This window comes from Trachemys scripta, chromosome 10 (genome assembly GCF_013100865.1).
Source record: "Trachemys scripta elegans isolate TJP31775 chromosome 10, CAS_Tse_1.0, whole genome shotgun sequence".
In the NCBI taxonomy this organism is placed as follows: Eukaryota; Metazoa; Chordata; order Testudines; family Emydidae; genus Trachemys; species Trachemys scripta.
This window is the reverse complement of record NC_048307.1, coordinates 37,487,376-37,506,106: the sequence shown is the minus strand read 5'-3', so window position 1 is coordinate 37,506,106 and position 18,731 is coordinate 37,487,376. Positions and strand designations below refer to the sequence as shown.

The 18,731-nt window shown below is 45.9% G+C and overlaps 1 protein-coding gene across 5 annotated transcripts in view; it reads right to left on the bottom strand.

The window, feature by feature from the left end:
- Window positions 1–1,337: 1,337 nt before the first annotated feature.
- Window positions 1,338–18,731, bottom strand: part of TBC1D24 (TBC1 domain family member 24) — a 168,492-nt gene continuing 151,098 nt past the window's right edge. For all 5 annotated transcript variants that reach the window (XM_034783313.1, XM_034783314.1, XM_034783315.1 and 2 more), the window contains 5 exons: window positions 16,781–16,939; window positions 12,262–12,325; window positions 9,697–9,792; window positions 8,960–9,194; window positions 1,338–6,279 (listed from right to left, as the gene is read on the bottom strand). In XM_034783313.1, the coding sequence (XP_034639204.1) occupies window positions 6,125–6,279; window positions 8,960–9,194; window positions 9,697–9,792; window positions 12,262–12,325; window positions 16,781–16,939 (709 nt within the window). In that variant the 3' untranslated portion in view covers window positions 1,338–6,124. The remainder of the gene's footprint in view (window positions 6,280–8,959; window positions 9,195–9,696; window positions 9,793–12,261; window positions 12,326–16,780; window positions 16,940–18,731) is intronic.

Genomic DNA, 18,731 nt, shown 5'->3' with positions numbered 1-18,731 from the left:
TCAACCCAAATTCTGTGCAGTCACAAACACTCAACACTGACATGAATGGATGGCATAGTTACATGACCTGGAAAGTCACAATTAGACAGCACTACAATCACCTGGAGAAAAATGTCACTCGGAATATAATTTGCATTCATATCACCTACAAACAGACTAGTACAAAATTGATCTCAAAACAAGAATTGGCTCAGAAGACAGAGCTGTTATCACACAGTGATGAGACAGTATCGGAACCCTCTATGCATTTTGTGCCCCGGGGGATTCCAGATGTGTACTGCAGCAGCTGACTTTTCCCTCTGCCCCAGCTTCAGGTGAGGTCTTGGTCGCTGCCCATTTGTGATATTAGAGTGTAGCTTCGAGGACACAAAAGGCAGTGTAAACTCTGATTCCCCAGGATTAAAACCAAAATCAGAAAGAGGTGAATCAGTAGGTACTAGATTTTCAAACATACCAATGCTGGGATTAGCAGCTGATTTGATATGCAATAAAATTATTTTTGAGGGGGCTAAAAGATACTTCTGCTAATATAATTTTAACCCTTTCCGTAATATTCAGTCTATTTTCTCCACAGAAGAGAATGTAATACACAAGGAGGCTCCTTGTCTGTCACCTCTCTGGTGAGAGGGACAGAAGATGGAAGGTGACTATCACAAAAAGTGCATGATTATCAGAGAGCAATTAGCTTTCCAGAGGTTTCCAGTGACACAGCCACCCTGGGTGGGATATCAGTTGGCTTCTGTGCAGTAAGTAGGTTAGAGGCTATTTACAATGAGTTCAGCCCATTTTCAGATGCCATGGGGAGGTGGTTCTAGTCTTCTCCGGCCTTCCCCATCCCCAGAAACCTTCTAATAGAAAGTTACAACTCAGAAATGGGTTCCCAGGATGCCAGAGATGCTCTTAAAGAGCAGCAGCTGCATCTCAACAGCCAGAACCTTAGCTCCACACTAACAGCATAAATCGAAGGGCACTGATAACACGCAATACCACCACCAAAGGGACATGTCGTCAAAGGCTGTTCAGAGTTACAGTAAAGTAACTTGTCATACTACATACTTCCCAGCTGGAGCCCTGATCTCTGAGAAGTCACCCACTCTAGCAGTCTTCTCAAAAACTGGTCTATGTACCCAGCCCCAAGAGCTCTGCATGTAACATAGACAACACTGCTCACTGATTTACATGAACCTGGATGGATTTCTCTTTAACATCAGGTTTCAGAGTAGCAGCCGTGTTAGTCTGTATCCGCAAAAAGAAGAACAGGAGTACTTGTGGCACCTTAGAGACTAACAAATTTATTAGAGCATAAGCTTTCGTGGACTACAGCCCACTTCTCCACGAAAGCTTATGCTCTAATAAATTTGTTAGTCTCTAAGGTGCCACAAGTACTCCTGTTCTTCTTTAACATCAATTTTTAATCACAGATAGAAGATGCATCTTTGCCATTGGAGAGGAAGGGACAGGTCCTCAGCTCATAGTGCCACAGCTCTGAGCTGCCTTAGGCTCACAAAGAGAAATATTATACATGAACATTTACATATAAAAGGAGCATTAGTTTTTATGGAATAACTACAAAAGGAGAATACGAAAGACAGCTTTATATAATACAATTCCTCTTGCTTGTTTGTTATGGCTTCTTGGTCAGGTTGGGTTATCCACGTGCCAGACCTGTGTACACTAAATTGGTCTTCTGGGATTTTATTTCTCAAATACTCACCCTAATGAGATCTTTTAGCACCACTTCTTGGTAAAACAAACTGCTGCTGCAATAGATTCCTTCTAAGAGTGATATGAACACAGATGGCAGTCAGTAGAGGGGTGACTAATTACCCCACCCATCTGGGCAAGGGGAGAAGTTACTTCTAGCACAGCTTCATCCATTGCTTCCAGTAGTGGGGTTCATGCAGTGGAACCCCCAAATTACCCTGGTGCAGTAGTGTTCATTCCAAGTCATAAGAGTATCCTCCCCCTCCCTCAAATTGCAAGGCCTATGCCTAGACACAGACTGCATCATGAGAAGCTACTCACCACAAACTCCCATTACCCATGTGGTGAGCTCCTTTAAGAAGGAAGTGAAGACTCTGCTATGGTCACCTGCAGAAATAGGGTAACAGGCCATCTGCATAGGTTTCTTAGGGTGCGTCTACACTGCAGCTGTGAAGTGTGATCCCCAGCTCAGGCAGACATTTGCGCTTGCTCAGCTCAAGCACGTGTGCTAAAAATAGCAGTGTGAACACGGTGGGAGAGGTGGTGGCTCAGGCTAGCCACTCAAGTCCAAGCCTACCCGAGCCCGCAGGTCTGAACATGGGTAGACACCCTGACCTGCTGCCTATGTCACAACATCCACACTGTTATTATCAGTGCACTAGATTGAACTGAGCTACCCCAAGTCTGTCTACGTGTGCTGGAAATCACCTCCCAGCTGCAGTGTAGAAATACCCTCGGGGCTTCTTTGTGGGCCCTCCATGTTGGAAGGATTAGGGGCATCTGCTACTTCTACACAATGCAATCCTGGCAAAGGTCAAAACTGGGCTTTTCTTTGCTGCTAAGAGGCAGATGCCCAAATGCCAGTGACTTTCAGTAGGATCTGGGTGCCTACCTCCCTGAGGGTTCTTTGAAAAACCAGCCTAGTATTCTAAAGCCGAGTTTGCTGTCATCTTCTATTCAAGCAGTTTTGTGGGGTTATGTTTCCACCCTAGCAGTCTGGAGGGAGGATTCTGTAGATGCTATTTGAGGAGTGGGGCAGGGCTCAAGTCTAGCATGTGGGAGAGGTGGGGGAAGGCAAGAAAACCAGAATGTGTCTGGATGTGTTTTGCAGACAGACTTAAATGAAGAGATTTGCTTTAATGTGAAAGTCTCCCACTCTTGCCAACCCAGAGCTCAAGGGACAGGTGATATCTTAATTACATGAAAGCTACTGCTAAGAACATCCTGTACACAAGCTGGAAGAATGAGGCAGAGGGGAGAACATATTTAAGAGATCCCCCCCCCAAAGTACCTAATGCATTTTCTGAATGAATCCTTTGCCCAAGGAAGTTGATAAGATGCCATTAAGCATCAAAAGTGATATGACATTTGCTTTTCAATATCCTACAGATAGATGGACACCTGCCAGTTCTTGTAGAAAGCAAGGTACAATCACGCAAGGTTCTTTTCAGCCAACAGCCATTGGTGCAGGTGGATGATATAATCTGTTACAAGCTCAATTAATAGACACATGAATAGGAATTACCACTAGTTTCTTTCAGTCTGGAAAGAATTTGCTTTGAGAAACAGACATGAGAGCTCTGTATGGAAAGTTAAAGGCACTGTAGAGATTTTACAGTGCCAGCTACTGAGAGATGATCCATCCACACCAGAGCAGTTAATGAAGTAATTGTCTACAGATCATGGACCTGAGCTTGTTCTCCAGGGCCTGTGCTCAGCAGCATTGCCATGGGTGCATCAGCAAACTTAACTATCACTCTCAGCAATATGCAAATAGGGACAGCCAGGCTACAGTGGAACCAGAGCTGCCACACGTAACCCTCTCAGCTTGCTTAGGCTCCCTTTGCAGCTTAGTTACTTTGGTAAAAATGTCAATATTCCATCCTGGCATAGGAAACCTTCCAGAACCGTGCCTGGAACGGGCAATTAGCTTCTCAGACCAGTTTTGTTATAAGCCATCTGGGATGGAAACTCCTGCTGACTGATCTTAAGGGGGCACTGAAATGAACTATTTTTTACTAGCTGAGCCAGTTGCTAATACTGACATTTAAGAACCCCAACGGTGCAACTGTGGGGGTGGACAAGTGCCCCACGGCTAGTGCACGCTATCACTTGGAAGCTAAAAGGGGCTTAGTTCAGTCAATTTAAATCTGGAAACTGACTCTTCAAGCAGGTGCAAACTTCATTCACTTACCTCCCATGTGCTGCTGCCATGCGCAGAACAGAGTACGGCAAAGTTCACAGCATGTCAGATGGTATGGGCTGTCAGTCAATTGCAGCTATACTCATAGGCACAGGGAGGCCTTTTCAAGGTGAGCAGCAAAACAAGCTGGAACCAAAGCTGCTTAAGATTCTAACAGAATATTTGTTCAGATTTAACACTGACAAATGTATATTTTTCACACAGAATAGAAGAGTCTGCTCCTACAGCTATTACTCAGCAAGGTCAGAGCCCAGGATGCTGGATTAGCCACATGACAGCTGCCCTCTCCAAACACATTCAACGCACTGCAAGGATGCACAGGGCAAGGACAATGCTACCTTGTTCCATTATGAGTGCTTGTGGTGTTACCAGCTCTTGCAGGAGTAAGTGATGCTGCTCTTCACCAACAAGCGAAAGATTCTGATTACAAACAGACAGTTTGATGTATATCTATCATTTTAAAAGGGTGCATCCATGAACTGTTACTGACCTGGGTTCTTACGGAAGGGCTTCCGACAATGGTATCACAAGTAGCTGTTCATCTTCCAGGCTAAGCTTTGCCAGTGGGTTCTTGAGAGGCAGTGCCCTGCCAAAGTCACACAACTGTCTGACAGTCCCTTTAGATGTGGCCTCATCTGACACAGTGGATTCTGAGGAGATCTTGCCCAGCCTAGTTAAGAGTTGGGCCACTGATTTTCACTGCATATTTAGATCTTCCTTTATAAAAGAAATGCACCTTTAAAAAGGTAATAATCAAGGTTCTCTATTTTAATGCAACTGATGTCACTATATACCTGGTGAGGAAACAGTGCTCTCTTTTCCCTCCATCTGGCTGTAGAACTCCCCCTCACTAGTAATCACTCTGCTGAAGTACTCAGAGGAATCTCTCTAACATGTGCTCACATTGATCCTCTGTTGAGATGCACAGACTAAGCCAGGAAAGGACAAGTCTCAAAGCTGGACTGCTAACTTCAGGTGTCAGGCAATAGGAAATCACTTCCAGTCACCAAGCGTGTCTGTGGAGAAGTGCTGCCAGAACTCTCAAGCAAGAAGAAAGGACTGTCACACCTGTCCAACTTGCACCACAAGGCATTACTGGCAAAGCATAGCTGTATTTTACACTGAGAGAGCACTAGTCTCTCCAGTCAATAGGCAGATTCAGATGCTATAGAAACAGCACCCCCTAGAGCCTGTCTGGGGAAATAGTACATTCCCAGACACAAGACAGAACTGATAGATGTGATCATTTTCTGTTTCTGTAGGTACTCACCCACCCTTATCCGCTTCTCTTTGGAGAAGGCATTGAGTTTCTGCATCCAATTGCTAATTTCCTGCCTAGCCAGTTATCATTCCCGGTGCAAAGTCTCATGTCAGCTTCCAGGAACCATGAAGAAGGGAAAGAGTTTGTGCCCTGCAAATAGCCTGCTGGCTTTTAGCTGCCTGAGCCATGAATCATAATATTACAATTGGAAGTCACGATTCTGATATGTAACAGAAATGTAAACAGAAAGTCAGCCCTTTGAATGAAGTGCTTTCCCAGACTGGATGCTTCCTACAGAGGGGCAGACTCTGCAAGCAGATGAAGAACACAAGCTTTCAGATGTGGGGAAAGACAACTATTAGTCTTTGTTCCTTTCAGAAGCTTTGCTGACTTGCTCAGGAAAGGGTGCTGAAAATGGATACATGGATCTGCCTGATGGATGGACCCATATGCAAAGTTCACTTATAGAAAGCCATTGATTTCATAAACCAATATTCTGTGTCAAATATTTTATAAACCAATATTCTGCTCCTGCAAGTGGCAAACTGATGTCATTGGCACGAGCCAGACACTGTACAAGCCACACACAGCTCTGCCAATATACCTGCATCCTGATGAGCAGAATGCTGCTGTTCAGTCCTGGCCTCAGAGACTGATTGCATATGGATACACGTCCACTCAGGACTAGAATGAGATATCCACATTTCCACTTGTTACCTAAATCAGGGTTTGAACCCAGTTTGCCAGAGGTAAAAGGAATTAACCACCTAGTCCTTTACATGTTGCATATAAGGAGCAACAGTAAACAACTAAGCCCTGCATTTAGTGTGCTCCTTAATAGCTAAGCTAGAAGGAGCCTAGTGGAATTTTTGTGCTAGCTTGGCTTTTGCATTAGTATTTGTCTTGAGAATTTTGAGATGTCTGACAGGCTCATTGTTTTGATGACGGTTATAGCCTCAGACATTCATAGTGTCCTTGAAGCCCCACACCTCCATGGCAGAGATCTGGAAGTTTTCAGAGCACAGTGGCTGATTATTGAAAGTATTGCAGTGGCTGGTTCTCCCATGGTTCAGGTCTGCATCAAGGTAGAGGGCTTGCCCATCACCACCTCCTACAGAGAGAGGAAGAATGTTACGTTGCTTTTGCATTTCTCAGGATGTGAAACTTACAGCTACACAGAGAAGGGGTTTGATGGCCTTTATCTCCAGGGACAGCTGGAATATAGGAAGACCCACCACAATGTTCAACTGCTCTTTTAGCACAAAGGACACCCGTTTCTATGCATGGATTCTAATGAAGCTAGCAGAACTGCAAGTGACCATTTTGGCAAATTCATGGAAGATAACCCAGGCAGACTGGCTCCACACCTGCTTGCCTTCCTGCAGCTCCCATTGGCTGGGAACAGTGAACCGCGGACACAGGGAGCTGAGGGGCTCCATGCCTGCAGACGCTCCAGGTAAACAAAACATCCCGACCCGCCAGTGGCTTACCCTGATAGGCAAGGAGCCAAAGTTTGCTGACCCATTTATTGACGTCAATACTGCAGCCTTTTAAAGTTGCAAAGGCTTTGTTTAGTGGACTAGATTGGCTTGAAAGGAATACTAAAAGAGCAGTGCTGCAGATCTGCATGACATTTGATCCATGCATTTCACAAAATGTTGTGTCTTACAAGCCAATCAGAAAAATACAATGAACTATAGTACTATAGCACTGGTGTCAGTCGCTACCGTGTAATTTGATCTCTTCACGCATTTCTACCCATGGACCTCATAAGTCCGAGCCAATATGAAAATATAATATGCAGAATCGATGGAATCTCTAATAAAATTGAAATAGCCTTTTATCCCGACAGACATGACAATCTACAGGGCTGCTTTGAAATAAACAAAGAACAATAATAATTTGACAGTGATAAAGCAGGTGACATTCCTATATAAAGTCCTACAAAATCTATAAGTACAATAATAATAATAGTAATCTATTTTCATACTAGTATTTAAAATGAACAATGGTGAAATCAAAAGAAAAAGGTCTGATTATCACGCAGCGTTCAAACAAAGTTGTTGAATATGCAGAAGCAAACAATAATTGTGGCGCTGCTTGTGAATTCTGTATCAATGAGAAGCAAGTAAGAGAATGGCGAAAAAATAAAACACTAAAAGACATGCCAAGAAGCAAGAAAAAATGTCCAACGAGGTGTGCTTCATTTCCTGAGCTGGAGAAAGATCTCAATAATTGGGTTGTTGAATGTCGACAAAATGGGTACATTGTCACTAGAACTAGAATTTGTTTGTGTGCTCTGCAAATGTCGAAAGTGGTGCCACTTCCCGCAGCTCCCATTGGCTGGGAACGGCAAACTGCGGCCACTGGGAGCTGAGGGGCTCCATGCCTGTGAACGCTCCAGGTAAACAAAATGTCCAGGCCTGCTAGTGGCTCACCCTGATAGGCCGGGAGCCAAAGTTTGCCAACCCCTGAAATATAGCGTCGGCTTATGAAAGGGTCATACGATTTTTGCTATTTTTACCTATCCATCTTGGGGGGTCGGCTTATAAACGAATGGGCTAATGAACGAGTATATATGGTAAATAGAACATGTGACAAATCAAGATAGAAACACTCAGACAACTTAATGAGCAATATCAAACTGGGGAGAGAGACAAAGCAGGGTACTAAAAGGGACTGGTACAATCTTCTAGATCATTATAAAAGATATTCCAAAGTGTACTGCATGTTGATCAGATCTGCGAGAGACCAGACTGACAGAATTTTGCACAGATCTTAGAGGGACAAGAAATTCAGTTCAATTAATTTAGATCAATGAAAGACATACTTGTTGGGAGGGAGATGACAAAGACTCCCAGCTAAAACAAAATGAAGGGTATTGTCTGAAGAGCAGTTACACAAGAAAAACAGTTAGATAAGGCACAACATACTGGAGGGGTCAGTGCAGTGAAAATCCTGTTCTGTGTCAGAGACTGGACAAGGCAGTAATTCCCACATACAGCTCTGACGCACTAAGATGGATGTGACTAGTACTGCCTCCCTTAATAAGAGAGCTTTGTGATGAGCCACGATACACCATCACTGGTCTCCAATTGTCATGTGCTCTCTAGCTTTCAACTGAGCTTGTGTTGTGAGCTGGTTGGGTTTGGAGCAGGCCAACCCACTGTGGACTACAGTGCATATTACTAAATAGGAATCAGTAGGCACTAGATGTTACAGCTGAAGTCTTGATGTGGTAACCATCGGACTAGATGCTCTCAAAAGCAGGTCTCTTCCAACCCTGTTATCAGATTTTAGTAGACGCGCTTTAAAACTGCGGCTGTCAGAAAAACTGTTTTGGGGAAAACTTCTCAGTACATAACTGTTGTCAGCATTTCCAATCATAACTGACTACTTTATTAGCTAATAGGCTTTTGCCACAGTCAGCAGCACTGTAGACCCACTATAGTTGCAGCAGAGCAAGCTGCTGTATTCTAGTTTACCTTGTGCTTCAACACCACTTCATTGCCAGCTTAGTCCTTATTCCAGAATTATTTGCAATCATGTGTGCAGAAGAACATAGGTGGAGCTGTGCCTGCAGCATCTAGTTCTTACACTGTTTTCTCTTTAGAAGTGTGATATCCAAGTTTTGATACAAAATTTGGCAGAGCAGGATGTTTTCATAGTCACTTTTCTCACTCTAGCTACAGTAAGAATGGCATAAATGCTACAAGCAGCTTGACTGATTTTTTGCTGTGATAGGCAGGAAGAGCTGACAGAATAATTGCATGGATCCTGCACAGACTTACCTATGATGATGCACTCGTTGCTGCCAGCCATGAACATGGAAGCAGTTTTTGAAGGCAAGTTGAAGTGACGAGCAGCTAGGAAGGGAGAAAGACGATCCGAGGAGTCCGAGGGGATACTGCTGGAGGACAGGACAGTGGAAACCTGCGTGGACTTAGCCTCTGGCTCAGAAGTAGTCATGGCCAGTTCGGGGTGCTTGATTATCACCCACACATAGCGTTCCACTTCTGGCTGCAGCTAGGTGAGAGAAAAAGAGAAGACAGCCAGGAATCAGTTGGTGAGCATCCATTCCACTAAGGATTCTGAATACAAAGCAGCCCTGGAGCTGCTCAGACACTGCCAGTATCACTGGTGAGTGATTCAGATTAACCCTTTGGCATAATGGACAGGAATGGTGCCAGAAAGACCTCTGCCATGTAGAGGATTGAGAATAAGACGTGGTAATACGTGGTGGTTTCTGAATTACCTTACTACATATGGCATGCATCCACGCCCAGGTCTTGTGAGAATCATTCTGTACTCAGGAAAAAGGCCCTCCCCATAAAGTTGAATAGGAAATCTCCTACCACCTCCTTTCATAAGGGATTCCATAGACTTTAAGGCCAGAAGGGCATGGGCTGGATCACAAGCTTGTCAGCCCATATATTCCACTCTAAGTGGAAAAGGGGTGTTACTGATTAGCTATTAAAATCCAGTCATCTCCATTCAGTATTGAGGCAGAGCTGCGATTACTACTTACCCTGAATACAAAGCATTCTCCTGTCCCAAAGAAACTCAGTTTATTCCCTCCTCGCCTGCGCTCGCTCCAGTCCGTTGACAAATAAGCGCCACAGACCTAGAGCAAAGGGCAAGGTCAGGAGGCTTTTCACCAGTTACTACTAATAAGAAACAGGGTATTTTAAATTCACTGATACCAAAAGGTTTTGGAGCCCACAACTCAAGGTCTAATGTAGTTTAATGTTGAAAGTCTCAAGATCAGTGGATTAAGAGGACACAAGTAATTTAGACCTAAAGCTAGATCTAGATTCTGATCAGCTGGGGAATGGCCTGCAGATTCTAAATTTTAAAAATTATTTTACATCCACCAGTTCTGAGAGAAAGGCTGCTAGCCTTGGACTCTGGAGAACAAGGGTCAATTCCCTGCTCTGCCACAGACTTCCTGTGTGACCATGGGTGAGTCATTTAGCCTCTCTGTGCCCCAGTTCCCCATCTGTACAATGGAGATAATAGCCCTGCCTAGCACCAAAGGGGGGTTGTGAGGTGCTCAGATATTATAGCGATGGCGGGGGAGGGGGGGCATGTAAGTACCACAGAAAGAAGCATAATAGACAGACCTAGTTGCACAGAAATAAAATTGTGGAAGCCAAATAGCCACTTCCTTGTTTTGGTACCAAAAGCATCAACACTCGTATCAGAGCACGAGACTTGGCTGTGCAGCAGCTGCGAACAGGCAATAATTCCAGAGAACTACAAGCATGTCTGCTGCCTTCAACAATCTCGTCCACAGTAGCAAGTGCAGATGAATTGGTGCTGAGCCCAGTTTAACTGCTAGGATAGCCCAGGACATACACCACTCTAGACTTTGTCAGACAGCCTGGTTTCACACATTCAGCACAACTCGCGCTAGGTTAGGCATGCAGTTAAATCTCCTTCAGCACCCAGTGGCGCTGGGACCCTTTTAATAGTGGGGGTGCTGAAAGCCAGCCCACTTACCCCTGTCCACACACCCCGATCTGGGGCCGGGAGAAGTACTATGTTTCCAGGAGGGGGAGACCTGGACAGGGGTAAGGGGGCAAAGGCTGGGGCCAGCAGTCAGGACCCTGGGAGCAGGGCCTGGGAGCGGAGTCGCAGGCACAGGGCCCCAAGTATGGGGCCCTGGCGCGGAGTCCCAGGCACAGGGCCAGCGACTGGGATCCTGCAGCACCCCCCACACCTCTAGTTCCTGTGCCTATGTCAGCACCAGCAGAACTTCTCCCACTGCTGACACCCATTAGCAATGAGTAGCTTTGCTAGCATAGAAAAGGCTAATGAAGCTTACACAGAAGGTAACAAAAAGGTGGCCTAATACTGGAATTTGCTCCATTAGAAGCAAGAAAAAAAACCAACACAATATCTGAAGGGAAGTGGGGAAATTAGTAAATTATTTTTTCTAGCTTCTAAGATGCAATTATAAACATGGAAAGTACAAAACAGAAAATAGACAGTGTCCTTTTACACTATTCACATTTCTCCCCTTCCTTCCTCTTCTTCCTTATTTTCTAAGGGGTCACATAACAGATCACTATTTGCTCTCTTCATGCAGAGGTCAGCAGCACCTGCACAGCTAGAGCTAATAGCACTCTATAGGCCAAGAGGCAAATTAAATTTATGATGGCAAATGCACTCTTTCCCCTTCCTCTGGATATCATGGGCACCACACCAGCCACTTACCTAGCCACTGTGGCATGAGGATTAGAAACAACGGGACAAATTCTGCTTTAATTTACTTGCATGTAAACCCAATGAAACTGACCCCTGCAGACTGCAATGGCACTATATGTGAGCAACAAAGCACAATGAGGCCTCCACTGCTGCAGGAGTTTGGTGTAGCCATCCAGCAAGGATAAAACCAGAGAGAAATCCACAGGCTGCAGCAGAAGCTCAATATTGTAATGGAATTTTAAAAGCCACACAGTATTTAGCAGCAGGCCCTCACTCTCTGCCACCAGAGGACCTCTACTCATGTGCAGTGGCTCATCTCAGAGCTCCATGAAATTTCACTGCTATTGTGCATTTGGTTTTATCACAACCATAAGATCAGAACTCTAATTTTTTTTTTTTGGTGTAATAGGAAACCCAGTACTGCTTTCCCTTTTGAGCACTACTACTGTACCAGGTTATCCTGGAGCAAAAGGAAAATGCCTTCTCTGGATCACAAAAGTCCAGTTCAGCACAATCCCACAGGCTCTCACTTCAGTCCTCATCCTAACAGGGCACGTACATAATAAAATGGATGTCAGGGATCTCATGGAAGTTACTGCCATCTGGTACCATTGCCACCATCACATATGGACTACAACAAAGGGGATGCCAGACCTGGACCCAGGTTAAAATATTTAATCTGGTATAAAATTTACTGGAGGTCCCCCATGGCTAGTGAACACCACAGGGAGTACCTAAGTCAAAAGCATGTGGCCATAAGAAATGAATTTCTACACCATCTCCTTCTTCCTTGTATAATAAGCTGTGTAGGATAGGATGGGTTTTAGGCAACCAGGTGGTATGTGGCATCACCATTTCCTCAGTTACCTTTTACCCTACTTACCTCTTTGGCTGTTGTCTTGATCATGAGGAGAGTTGGTTCATGTCCTTCGCTGTGAGAATAGAACCTGGTATGTGAAGAGATGGCTCCTTAAGCAAACATCGCACTGCTTACATTAACTGTTGTATGTGATCTGCAGTGCCCGAACTACCTCTCCAGCCTAAGATTTGTTTGCTGGCATGAGGTACAATGATTGCTCGGGGCTGACTGTACCATTGCCAGCGTCTCCAACAATATAAGGCAGAGGATAGCAGCAAGCTCTGAAAAAGACTAGGGGCCTGATTCTCCATTGACTTGCACCTTGCAGAGACACCTGAGCACAGTAGGGGGGGAAAGACACGACCGAATCGGAACAGCATCATTTAACAATCACTTTGCATGGGGTAAATGACTATGCAAGGTACCAGACAGCAGAGAATCAGGCCCTGTGTGTTGGTGTCATGGTGCATGAAGAGCTTTCTGCCTCTACAGGCAAATGCTGAGGCTCATTCCTCTCACTGATGTGTGTCACTCTCACAGGCTCTCTGTGCTGGGACAGAAGACGAAGGAACCCACTTATCTGTTTCTTTCTCTTGGTAATTCACTCTTGGTAGCTTCACCTCCCATCCCGTTTATTTGTCATTTTTGTGAACACAGGATCAGATCAAGGATAATGCCTTTCATCTGATGCCAAGTTATTGCTATAACAAATTCACTTGTCTTGGGAACAGAGCAAGACTGACATATTTTGACTGTTAATTTTTAGGCTGTACCATTTTAACACATTTCAGGGATAAAAGCAACTTCACAGGAGACAACTGGGGAAGTGGATTTTGCTAGGCTATTTTTATTTTCAGGAATTTTTTTTAAACCACATACCTGGATTTTTAAAATCCATGACAGCTCTCCCCCAAACTAAACTCCTGTTGTTACACTCTTCCTGCCAGTCCCATCCTGCATATTTTAAGTCCCTCTTTCCTTTTGCAGCTTATCCTTTCCCTTCTTCTTCCCAAGGGTAGAGTAAGCAACCTCTGCTTATTGTTATCATGTGAAACGTGAAGCTGTCAGAGCGCCAGTGTGCATTGTTCCGAAGGGACTGGCAGGTTGGGGCTCATCTCCTGGGTTAAGACAAGTCTTAGGCCTGATCTACACGACAGCGTTAGGTCGACATAAGGCCACTTATCCCGACCTAATTATGTTAGTGTACACACTACAGCCTTGCTCCTGCCGATGTGCCATACTACACCGACATAACTCCACTTCCACGAGAGGAGTAGGGCTTATGCTGGTGTAGTTAGGGTGACGTGCGTTACTTACATCTATTGGCTGTCATTCTTGTCATGCAATTGATAAGAAAGCTGGCTCCCGGCTCCCCAGCTAGGCTGCATCCTGGTCTCAGCTCCAAGCTGGGCTGCTGCTCAGGCTCCTGGCTCCCCACTTTCAGCTGGGTTGCTACCTGGGCTCTTGGCTCCCTACCAGACTCCAGGTGCGGATTTCCCTGCTCCGGCTGCCCCTCTGAGGCTCTCTACTCCCTGCCGGGAATGAGGCTGGCCCCTTGGGCTCTCAGCTCCCTGCTCCCCACTGGGAGCACAGCTGTGCCCGGTGGGGAGCTTCAGCAATGTAAGAGCTTTGTGAGTGACTGGTCATCATCAACCCAGCCAGTTACAGCAGTTACATTTTCACGCTTAGCATGATTTAAATATTTTCATTCGGGACACGGATAATGAGTGGAGAGTAGGGCTTATACAATTTGCAGATGACACTTAACTGAGAGAGGTGGGAAAGTGGCAGATTAACTCATGATGCCCATGGAGCCTGTGCCCAGAGGCCACGGCCAATTTGGGGGCACCTGCAGGAGCACCATAACCTGTGTAGAAGTGTGTGTGGGGGGGTCCCCACCGGCACTAGAACTATGGTCCTGCCCCTTGCTCCTCCTCTTCCCCCTTGAGGCCGCGTTCCCTGGGTAGGCTGGAAGCCGAAGCTGGACTGTGGTAAGAGCTGCCCAGGGAGCCTGGGCTGTTGTGGGGAGCCCCGGACCCTCCACCCTGGGTGGGGTGTCAGGGTGCCCGAGAGCAACCCCTGGCCTGTGTCCCTAATAAATCTTAATCCACCTCTGATTCATAGATTCTGGGACTGGAAGGGACCTCGAGAGGTCATCGAGTCCAGTCCCCTGCCCTCATGGCAGGACCAAATACTGTCTAGATCATCCCGGATAGACATTTATCTAACCTACTCTTAAATATCTCCAGAGATGGAGATTCCACAACCTCCCTAGGCAGTTTATTCCAATGTTTAACCACCCTGACAGTTAGGAACTTTTTCCTAATGTCCAACCTAAACCTCTCTTGTTGCAGTTTAAGCCCATTACTTCTTGTTCTATCCTTAGAGACTAAGGTGAACAAGTTTTCTCCCTCTTCCTCATGACACCCTTTTAGACACCAGAAAACTGCTATCATGTCCCCTCTCAGTCTTCTCTTTCCAAACTAAACAAACCCAATTCTTTCAGCCTTCCTTCATAGGTCATGTTCTCAAGACCTTTAATCATTCTTGTTGCTCTTCTCTGGACCCTCTCCAATTTCTCCACCTCTTTCTTGAAATGCAGTGCGCAGAACTGGACACAATACTCCAGTTGAGGCCTAACCAGCGCAGAGTAGAGCAGAAGAATGACTTCTCGTGTCTTGCTCACAACACACCTGTTAATACATCCCAGAATCATGTTTGCTTTTTTTGCAACAGCATCACACTGTTGACTCATATTTAGCTTGTGGTCCACTATAACCCCTAGATCCCTTTCTGCCGTACTCCTTCCTAGACAGTATCTTCCCATTCTGTATGTGTGAAACTGATTTTTCCTTCCTAAGTGGAGCACTTTGCATTGGTCTTTGTTAAACTTCATCCTGTTTACCTCAGACCATTTCTCCAATTTGTCCAGATCATTTTGAATTATGACCCTGTCCTCCAAAGCAGATGCAATCCCTCCCAGTTTGGTATCATCTGCAAACTTAAGTTTACTTTCTCTGGGTGGGAAGCATGTTGGAGAATAGGATTGGCATTCAAAACAACCTTGAGAAACTGGATATTTGGTCTGAAATAATAGAACTGGAAGGGACCTCAAGAGGTCATCTTGTCCAGTCCCCTGCACTCAAGGCAGGACTAAGTATTATCAACAAGATGAAATTCAATAACGAGAAATACTACACTTAGGAAGGAAAAAAAAATCAAATGTACAACTACAAAATGGGGAATGATTGGCTAGGAGATAGTATTGCTAAAAAGAATCTGGGGGTTATAGTTGATCACAAACCGAATACGAGCCGGCAATGTGATACAGGTGGGAAAACAGCGAATATTATTCTGGGTTGTATTAACATGAGTGTTGTATATAAGATATTGGAGGTAATTGTCACACTCTACTTGGCAGGGATGAGGTCTCAGCTGGAGTGCTGTATCCAGTTCTGGGCACTACACTTTTGGAGAGATGTGGAAAAATTGGAGAGAGTCCACAGGAGAGCAACAAAACTAATAAAAGGCTTAGAAAACCTGACCCATGAGGAAAGGTTAAAAACCTGGGCATGTTTAGTCTTAAGAAGAGAAGATTGAGAGGGACTGATGATAGTCTTCACATATGTGAAGGGCTGCTCTAAAGAGGACAGTGATCAATTGTTCTCCATGTCCACTGAAGCTAGAACAGGAAGTAAATTGGCTTAATCTGAAGCAAGGGAGATTTAAATTAAATATTAGGAAAAATATCTAACTACAAGGATAGTTAAGCTCTGGAACAGGCCTCCAAGGCAAGATGTGGAATCCCTGTCATTGGCGGTTTTTAAGAACAGATTGGACAAACACCTGTCAGCGTTGGACTAGGTTTACTTGGTCCTGCCTCTGTGCAAGGGGCTGGACTCTATGAGATCTCGAGGTCCCTTCCAGCCTGATATTGCTATGATTCTATGAATTAACTATAATTCCTAAGATTAGCACTCAAACAGTGGTAATTCATGACTAGTACTCACACGGAGGGCTTGTCTTTACTACGGGGTTTAAGTTGACATAAGTTATGCTACTCTAGCTATGTGAATAATGTAGCTGGAGTTGATGGAGCTTAGGTTGACTTACCACAGTGTCTTCATGGTGCTGAGGCGACAGGAGACGCTCTTCAGTCAACTTCCCTTACTCTTCTCAGACAGCTGAAGTACCAGGGTTGACCAAAGAGTGGTCTGCCATCGATTTAGTGGGTCTTCACTAGACCTGCTAAATCGATCCCAGCTACATTGATTGCAGCAGCGTTGATCTCCCCAGTAGCGGAGTCCAGCCTTAATTGGAGGCAGGACCTTAGCCTCTAATTTTAGAAGCTATCCTTGGGGTAACTGTAACTGAGATGGGGGAGGAGAGATTCAGACTTCCCTGGCATTTGCAATCTATCACTCCCATAATAGTCTTTGGATGCACATTTTGGTGAGCCATGCTTTGGATGAGGATTTCTGTACCCAGTTAGCATTGGTTGGCTGTTCTTTTCTACGTGTACAACAGGGAAAGACGAGGTTACCTGTTTAGGCTGCAGCCATGCTCCAAGGTGGTGAAAAGCAATAGGGGCTGGCAAAGTGCAAAGCGCTCTGGGATCCAGGACCAGATGTCTCTCATCTCTTTCACGCTGACGATTTCGGACTTGAAGTTCTCAGCATGCACTGCCAAGTGCACGTTCTGTCTGTGAAACATGGGAGACACCGTTGAGAGAGAGAAGATAATCTGACAAGCAACACACAAAGGGGACAGCTGAACGTGAAAACATGCCTAGGTAAGTACCCTACTCTCTGAAGCTCCTGGTCACGAGGTGAGGACAGTGTGGTTTGATGAAGGAAAGAAACACTGTTGCTGTTTGGTGGAATCCATGATGATTAGTAGATTTACTGGAGAGAACTTCGCAGCTCTTACTCAGCCATGCTATCAATGGCTGGTGCAGAGGAGCTAAATGTTTGAATGAACAGGGGAAATATCAGGACCTTAAAAAACAAATTCAGTTAGATCTGCCACTCAAGGATAGCCCCACTAATACGAGCACTAGAGAGATACAACCCACAGGGGAGAAAATACAGCAGGTCCAGCCAGATATTCTGACACTTGTTTGTCTCTTGAGTCCTGTTTGTATTTGTGGAATTAGAGAATTCCTGCAAATATCCCAGTCACACAAGAGTTACATAGATCACAGAGTTGCCATCTCCCACAATTTTATCATGAGTCTCATGATATTTGGTGTTTTCTGAAAGCCCTGGCTTCTGAAGTCATAGGATTATTGAGAAGAGGAGGTTACTCACCTGTGCACCCTGGGGGTGCTCCACTCCAGATGTTGGTGCATCACTGCACCTTCGTTCAGAAATTTTGACAGAAATACTCATACCGGTCGTGCACGTGCAGAGCCTGCCCCACGCGCTGAGTGTGCCTTAATAATACGCGTGCACGACCAGTCTCCTCAATTCTTTCTCTACAACGGAGACTACCCCAACTCTGAAGTAGAGAGGAGGAGGGTGGGTAGTGGAGCACCCACAGGGACACTCATCTCGAAGAACGTCAGTTACTGCACAGGTGAGTAACCTACTCTTTGAGAAATGTCCCTGTGGGTGCTCCACTCCAGGTGACGGAAAAGCAGTGTATCTCAAGGAGGTAGGGAGTGCGGATCTGGTAGGAATGCGGTAGATAATACAGCTCTGCCCAATCGTGTATCAGTGAGAGGGCCTTGAGTAAGGGCATAACGCTTAACAAATGTGTGTTCGGAAGTCCAAGTGGTCGCTTTACAGATGTCAGGCAGAGCAACTCTGCATAGAAAAGCCACGGAGGTAGCTACAGATCTAGTGGAGTGAGTCCTGATGCAGGCTGGCGGAATTGTCTCCTTTAATTGATAGCACAGGCGGATATAAGTAGAGATCCAGTTGGGTGGAAATAGGTGTCCCCTTGGATCGTTCTGCAATGGAGACAAAGAGTCTGGAAGAGTTCCTAAAGCAGAGGTGGGCAAACTACGGGCCACATCCGACCTGCGGGACCTTTCTGTCCGGCCCCATAGCTCCTGGCCCGGGAGGCGAGCCCCCAGCCCCTCCCTTACTGTTCCCCTTCCCCCGCAGCCTCAGCTCACTGCGCCGCCAGTGCAATGCTCTGGCAGAGGGCTGTGATCTCCTGAGGCAGAGCAGCTGCAGAGCCAGGGCCTGACCCGGTGCTCTGTGCTGCGTGATGCGTGGCTGGTTGCAGACAGGTGGTGTGGCTGCCTGTCCTGGTGCAGCCGCGCCGCCAGCCACCAGTGCTCCAGGGAGCGTGGTAAGGGGGCGGAGGGGGGAGTGGCTAGAGGGCAGGGGAGTTTGCGGTGGTGGTGGTCAGGGGCACGGGGGTGGATAGGGGTCAGGGCAGTCAGAGGGTAGGGAACAGGGGGGTTGAATGGGGGCAGGGACCCCGGGGGGAGTGTCAGGAAGGAGAGGGGAGGTTGGATGGGGTGGCAGGGGGCAGTCAAGGGA